Source organism: Electrophorus electricus, chromosome 13, assembly GCF_041902795.1.
Source record: "Electrophorus electricus isolate QZ-2024a chromosome 13, ASM4190279v1, whole genome shotgun sequence".
Taxonomy (NCBI): domain Eukaryota; kingdom Metazoa; phylum Chordata; class Actinopteri; order Gymnotiformes; family Gymnotidae; genus Electrophorus; species Electrophorus electricus.
This window is the reverse complement of record NC_137509.1, coordinates 16,207,658-16,215,000: the sequence shown is the minus strand read 5'-3', so window position 1 is coordinate 16,215,000 and position 7,343 is coordinate 16,207,658. Positions and strand designations below refer to the sequence as shown.

The 7,343-nt window shown below is 42.4% G+C and overlaps 1 protein-coding gene across 1 annotated transcript; it reads left to right on the top strand.

The window, feature by feature from the left end:
• The first annotated feature begins 2,597 nt into the window (after positions 1 to 2,597).
• sox17 (SRY-box transcription factor 17) lies at positions 2,598 to 6,441 on the top strand. The gene is made up of 2 exons (XM_027013100.3): positions 2,598 to 3,115; positions 5,095 to 6,441. Exons 1-2 carry the CDS (start codon positions 2,827 to 2,829, stop codon positions 6,153 to 6,155), a joined length of 1,350 nt encoding a protein of 449 aa, XP_026868901.2. The 5' UTR covers positions 2,598 to 2,826; the 3' UTR covers positions 6,156 to 6,441.
• The last annotated feature ends 902 nt before the right edge of the window (positions 6,442 to 7,343 follow it).

Below are 7,343 nucleotides of genomic sequence, written 5' to 3'. Positions count from 1 at the left end.
GTTTCAAAGGTTACAGTCTGGCCATGCCAAAAAGTGACGTTAGATCTAAAGCAAACCCACTTTTCTTTCAATTATGTTCAATATTTTCTTGACTTTAACAATTCATAAGTTCAGTCAACTCCAAGGTAGAACCTAATGTACTTGCGAATGTTACTGAGACGCAGTACATGTTAACAGCTCCTGTTGTTCTCAGTGACACTTTCACTGACCCGACCTTTCAGGACTGCTAAGTCGCTTTTAACACTTTTAACATTTATAACCTTTGTTGGGTGGGTAAGCGTGTCTGTATGGCTCCAGTCAGGCCTAGGGGAGTCTGGGGTGGAGTGAGGTGTGTATGTATGTGTGGGAGCAGTCTCCCATTCTTATCTAAGCTACTGCTTCTGCGTGCATTTCCTGTCCCCCACAAACCTCTTCCTGTCCTTGCCGCAGGAGCGCACACTGTCCGCCTTCAGACATACACAGACACACACACCCACGCACAGAGACTGTCGCCAGGCGAGCCTTTCTGGGGAATTACACAATAGCATTGGCTCCTGAGTGCCGAGGGGGACTTTATATGAGTCAAAGGAAGCTGTATATGTGTTAGCACTACATGCACACACACACACACACACACACACACACACACACACACACACACACACACACACACACACACAAACTTATTCGGTCTTCAGTAGTAAAATAGATGATGACAGTAATATAGCCTCAGTATAGAGTGCACTCCCTTTGTGCCCTTACACAGGGGACAATAGCATTAGGTATGTGTGTGTGTGTGTGTGTGTGTGTGTGTGTGTGTGTGTGTGTGTGTGTGTGTGTGTGTGTGTGTGTGTGTGTGTGTGTGTGTGTGTGTGTGTGTGTATGTGTGGATGAGTTAAAGGGATGTTCCAACACACTTGAAAAGACTCCAAGCTTTCACTTGCACGTACGCACCAACTCAAAAATGTACAGACTGAATTCTTTCTTTCTCTCCCCATCTCACACAAAAACAAAGACACATGCACACACACACACACACACACACACACACACACACACACACACACACACACACACACACACACACACACACATACATACACACATAATTTGGTTGTTGGAAAATAGGATGTGGTTTAGGTGAAGTTCCCAGTTATTCCCGGAACACAGTACACATAAGGTGTCCTAACTTCTCAAAATGTACATTATATAACCTCATAACCTAGTTTTTGCTAAGCCACCTTGGTAAAAGACAAGAAATGGCACGAAACAATATTTCACTGTCAGCTGGACCAACACAGTGTCTGTATTAGACAGTATAGTGAACAGCTGTAAGCTGGAAACATTTGTATGTAACCTTTCATGAGAGAACAAATAAAAAATTGTATTTTATTATTAAAATAGCTGTATTCATAACCATAGAACCTCTAGTTGTTTTAAAATAAATGTCTTAACATCTCTCCCTCACACGTGTTATGACCTAATATTTATATTCCTGTGCTCTAATACTGCATAGAAACAGTAAATTATCTTCTGAGATGTGTAGATACCTAAGTACTGTTTAAAAAGCAATCAGTTTATTTTCATTAAATTTAACATCACCAAATTCCACAATTGCTATTTGATGTGGTAACAACGCAAAACTGAGAAAGTATAGTCCAAATTGTTCCCCCAGTAACATTTAAATAGGACTAGATATTAAAAATATCTTATTACAATTCATAACTGTTCTCTGAAATACAGTATTGTTTTATTCAGTACTGATTCTAATCGTGAAAGAGCAGAGCAGAAGCTCCAGGCGAGCAAACCTGCCACTTCCTCGCGGAAAGGATCCACGTTCACCGCGCTAACCTGTGAGACACTGTGGATCGGGCCTGAAGTTTGTGACTCGCTCAGATAGTCTTAAAAGTCGTTTTTCGCATACTACCTGATTTATTTATTTATTTTGTTTCTCAACACTGTTTGCAAATGTAGCCCATAACACCTACACTCTGATCCCATGTTAGATGCGTTAGATGAGAAATCCTTCGTCCGATTGTAACTTATTGGCGCCTTTTTAATATTGTCAATTACTCAGGTTAACTGTAGCCTATAATATTACTAATACCTGCATTCATTTGTCATGCTAATAACACCAGCCCTACCCCACCCCAGCCTTCAGCCACCACTATGATACAAGTTCACAGGAAATTCATTCAAGGCACTGTGGAAAAGTAGGTATCGCTGCGAACGAAACCGACGAAAAGAAAAGAAAACAAAACGAAGATCTGTGTTCTGTGTGTTTTATAGGTTTATCGGAAAACATATTCTAGGGAACTAGAGATAGTAGGCTGTTTTTAGAATCAAATAATTAATCATGATAGTAATAAATAAGTAATGAATATTATTTTTTCTCCATAATTTCGTTTTTGTTCTTTAGACATAAAGGATGTGTGCCAGATCTAAACTCTATTTGGCTGGGGGTTAGCCTATTTCCACTCTTGTCCACCGAAGGTCCCCTGGGGGCAGGAGGCTCCCGCCGAGGCTCTCTGGGCCGAAGAACTCTAATCTCTCACCTTCCACGGCGCGAGCCCTCCCACCCCACTCGCCATTGGCCGCCGCTGTGCTTAAAGCCCGTGAAACCCCTCTGCGTTATTCTGATCTGACTCTTGAAAATCCCGGAACAGGTCACCTCCGCCAGCAGAGAAAGCTGACGAGCAATACGGGCGCACATATTTCTGCTTTGATCCAAACTTTTCTACTATCTCTCGCGACAAGTTCGTCTGCCACGACCGACGCGCAGGTATAACTAAAGGGACACTGAGCCGCGGCCCCAAGGTGCGAGTGAGTCCACGTCCCTCCGCGGAGATGAGCAGTCCCGATGCGGGCTACGCCAGCGACGATACAAGCCAAGCTCGCGGCACCAGCTCAGTCATGATGCCCGGCGTGGGCCAGTGCGCGTGGACAGACCCGCTGAGTCCGCTCGCAGACACCAAAGTGAAGAGCGACGCGTGCGCTGGCGGTCCTGGGCGTGGGAAGAGCGAACCGCGCATCCGCAGGCCAATGAATGCATTTATGGTTTGGGCAAAAGATGAGCGAAAGAGACTTGCACAGCAAAATCCTGACCTGCACAACGCTGAACTCAGCAAAATGCTCGGTGAGTGGAATCGTTAATGCTTACACATTTATTACACATTTATTTTGATTTGAGCTAGTCTCCGCTGGTGTTTTTGGACTGCAATAAATTGTTTGAGTGAGTTTCGTTTTTATGTAACCGTGTATAGTGCCTGCATTAATTTTGCAAAAGGATCCTTTTATCAGAGATTAATTTCATTCGAAGGTTTTACGTTATTGAAAAATGGAGGACCAGTGTTTAAAATGGAACAAACCATATTTCCGTAATTTCATAACTATTCGTTTATTGTTAACTTTATTAGGTAAACAGTAAACAGGTATTTGTATTTTATTTAAAAAAAACTGAAGAAACTGAAGAAGCTCTAATTTAGTAATGAGTAATCGCGACTTTTGGTCATTACAGTTGGCATTACGAAGTGCAATCCTAATTAATTGTGATGCTTTAATTTAATCTAATTACTTTTTTTTTGCAAGTATGTTCTATTTCACACACGGTTAGTCAAATATATCTTTTAGTTACATGCAGATATTATAGACTAGAAGCCATTGCAAGCAAACCTTCTAATGTCGTAAGCCTATTATTGAAAAAGTACTTAATTGTGTTTATAAGACCATAATAAGAAACGGGTTTAAATTCGGCAATTTGAACCACGGGCCAGTGTTTACGGGACATGATAACTTTTTGTTATGATTCACTGTAAGATGAAGCATTAACAATTCTAGACATTTCATTAATTAATCTTTTACATATTCATTACATATACATATACATTACATATAGTGGTTTTACATTCTTTGTACTTATTATTATATAATAGGATGTTTCTTTATTTCTTAAACCATACAGGACCATGGATTTAACCTCTTATGTATTTGAAGGGGTTGGAATCCCAAAGTACAGTGTGATATAAAGTCATATGCTGATGTAAACAATGTGGAATTATTATTTAAGACCAATTCGTTGAATAAAACACTAAATACAATTTTGTTTATTCACAACTGATTTGGTTGTCATGAAATTTGCTACATTTAATAAATGATAAATGTTAATACATTTTTGAGTAGGTTAGAGTTGTCTTATTGAAAAGGCATTCTCTGAAAAAGCCAGCTAGCTAGAACAGGAGGTCACTGGTTTGATGGCAGCTGATAACAGCCATTGTGCCCTTGAGACACTAAACCCCAAGCTCCTCTTGGGTTGCCCCTGCAATAGCCACCTGTAGTTTGCCTCAGGCAAAAGGGTCAATGAATGTATACAGCAAATTAATGACTACAGTGAAAAATACTAAATTTATGATAGATAAACCTAATGTTATTACTGCAGCTGTTTATATTTATCTAAGTATTACTCTTTAATATTTGGGTATTAAAGGAATTAAGATCTAATTAATACTGTGTTGGTGATAAAGCCATATGAGGCTGCATTTAGTCAGCCCCGTTTATACTGGTGTTCAGAACGATATCCTCCATGGTATTCATAGGTATGGAGCCAAATTGTTTTTGCCTGCACTGGGCCAAAGCTTTGTGTTATTATTATGTTATCCATATGCATCTTCTTGTTGCCTCATTTAAAAGTAAAATTTGGAGACTGCAGACATGTCTAGTCACTAGGTCCCTGGGAATATACACTAGGTCCCTGGGAGACACCTGACAGCAGTGTGGAGAGTTCCTAAAACTTTGTTTGGATTGCATCCAAGTCATATGGCAATAACCTGGAAGGACATTTGCTGTCTATACGCATCACTGACCCAAATCATTTATGAGATGAAGTTTTTTTTTTCTAAGTGATATTTGTATTCAGGTTTAGTGTCCTTTTAAAGTTGAAAGCCTATTTGACAGAAATGGTCTTTTACTACTAGAGCCTGATACAAATCATATGTCTACACATATTGCTTAACTGGTCTTTTTTAAGAGAAGCATTTCCAACAATGATAGCGATTAACCTTACCTCTGCTCTAAACTAGTCTGGCCTTTGACCTGTGTCTCTTCCTTCCTGTTTGATAGGTAAGTCGTGGAAGGCGCTGTCAGTGGTGGACAAGCGGCCATTTGTGGAGGAGGCCGAGCGGCTGCGCGTGCAGCACATGCAGGACCACCCAAACTACAAGTACAGGCCCCGGCGTCGTAAGCAGGTGAAGAGGATCAAGCGTCTGGACTCCGGCTTCCTGCTGCCTGGGACGTCTGAGCCCCAGACCCCTCTGGGCATGGAGAGTCTGGGGGTGGGCTATTCCCTGCCCCCCACCGGCATGCCCCAGGGGAGTCTGCCACAGTACTGTGATACCCAGGGTCTCTTTGAAAACTACAGTCTGCCCACACCTGACTCCTCCCCAATGGACGAGCTGGGGACAGAGACCACATTTTTCGCTGTCCATCCTCAGGAGGAGAGTTCCCAGGGAGCTTATGGCTACAGTCAGCACCAAGACTACGTGCCCCATGGGCACCCTCAACATATTGTCAACACACACATTCATGGCGGTGGGCAGGGAGAGGTGCATCCTCACGTCACAGCACACTCTCATGGCGGTGTGCACCAAGGGGTCAACCCACACACACTCGTTAGTGCACACTCCCACAGCAACAGCCAAACCAATCTGATAACCAGCACACACTCTCAGGAACTGGGCAGTACGAATGTCAGTGCACAGATGGGCCACAATATCAATGCTCCCCACAATCCTCTTCACTCCCATCCACTGTCTCAGGTACTCTTCAACAGAAACCTATCGGCTGGCTCCAATCAGGGCCCACCCCCTGCCTACCTGCCCTGCCAGTCCACCCTAGGCGTGTTCTATAACCCTGCCTCTCAAGTGAAGCATACAGTTGAGGATCTATCACCTCCCCAGGAGAGTCATACACATCCACATACCCTTGCTGAACAGCACTCACGCACTCCTACAGAAGCACACCGCCATGGTCCTGAGATGCTGAGTGAGGTTGACACTAATGAATTTGAGCAGTATCTCTCATATGGGATTCCTCAGGCACCCATGCAGGGGCCTGACCTAATATCCTCTGTATTGTCAGATGCTAGCACTGCTGTGTACTACTGTAACTATAGCAACACATGAGTTCTCTACATCACAAGAGCAGTTCCTGACTTAGCAAACACATTGTCCCATGTTTATGTGTTCACAAAGCACACTAGGGAAGGGAGTGAAAAGACCTATAAAGGTTGGTAATTATATAAATTGATTGAATTTTTAATGAAACCTTCAAATGTTTTAATATGACACCATAAAACAAAAACCTCTGTAAATATCTTATTTTATAAATAAAATGTACAGTGATTAGCATGTTAAAATGTAATTTCATACCTTTTTGCACTTTTGGAAAATAAAAATCTGAATGATGAGGCTTTTTGCTTATCATTGTCAATTTGTTCTTAATAATGTGTATTTTTCTTTGTACTTCTACTGCCTCCTCCCTCATTACAACCCCCCAACACTGCTGCTCCTAATCTTTGCATTGTGTATTTCTGACCTTCTTTTCAACTTTTTTTTACTTCTGCGTGCACGTGTTTGTGTGTGTGTGTGTATATGTGTGTGCTTGATTGTGTGTGTGTGAGCTTGTGTGGGCACACATGTGCATGTATTCTTGCTGCAGGGAAACTGAGATTAACACACTTCTTCCTGTTTAAGGCAGCTTTGTTGGCTCCAGTGACTTAAATATGATCGTAATCTCTGCACCTTCACCAAACAAAGACCATCATCAACATCAATAAGAGACTGAGCACTACCACCACCACCCCCTCCCCCACCATTACAACACACACACACACACACACACACACACACACACACACACACACACACACACACACACACACACACACACACACACACACACACACACACACCAGCACCACTCACTCACACAATCAGTGTTGGTCTGCCTTGGCTGGTATGTTGCTAAGAGTGTGCACTTAGTTCTGTGTTCATCTTCTGCTTGAAGAAGGAAGAGGCTTTTTTGAAGCAGGTCACCAACACTGACCCTCAATCCTTTTTTTAGAAAAAAACGACGGAAATATGCAACAGCGGCAAGTTTTTACAGATTCCCACACACGTATGTGTGTGTGTGTGTGAATTTCATTTTGTGTGCTAAAGGCCAAACAATAGGCTTTGTCCCCACCCAGAAGCACCTGACTGGGAGGGAGTGGTTGCACTTGTAAGAGAGAGGTGTATTGTGGTGGGGGCTGGGAGTAGCTGACTAGACCTAATACCCAAATTTACAAGCTGACTAATGAAAATCCCAACATT

What these genes read in the sequence shown, in the direction of transcription:
- sox17 (XM_027013100.3), top strand. Translation starts at nt 2,827, where the DNA reads ATGAGCAGTCCCGATGCGGGCTACGCCAGCGACGATACAAGCCAAGCT. An exon ending in TGAACTCAGCAAAATGCTCG is followed by an intron (nt 3,116 to 5,094) that starts GTGAGTGGAATC and finishes CCTGTTTGATAG; the next exon opens with GTAAGTCGTGGAAGGCGCTG.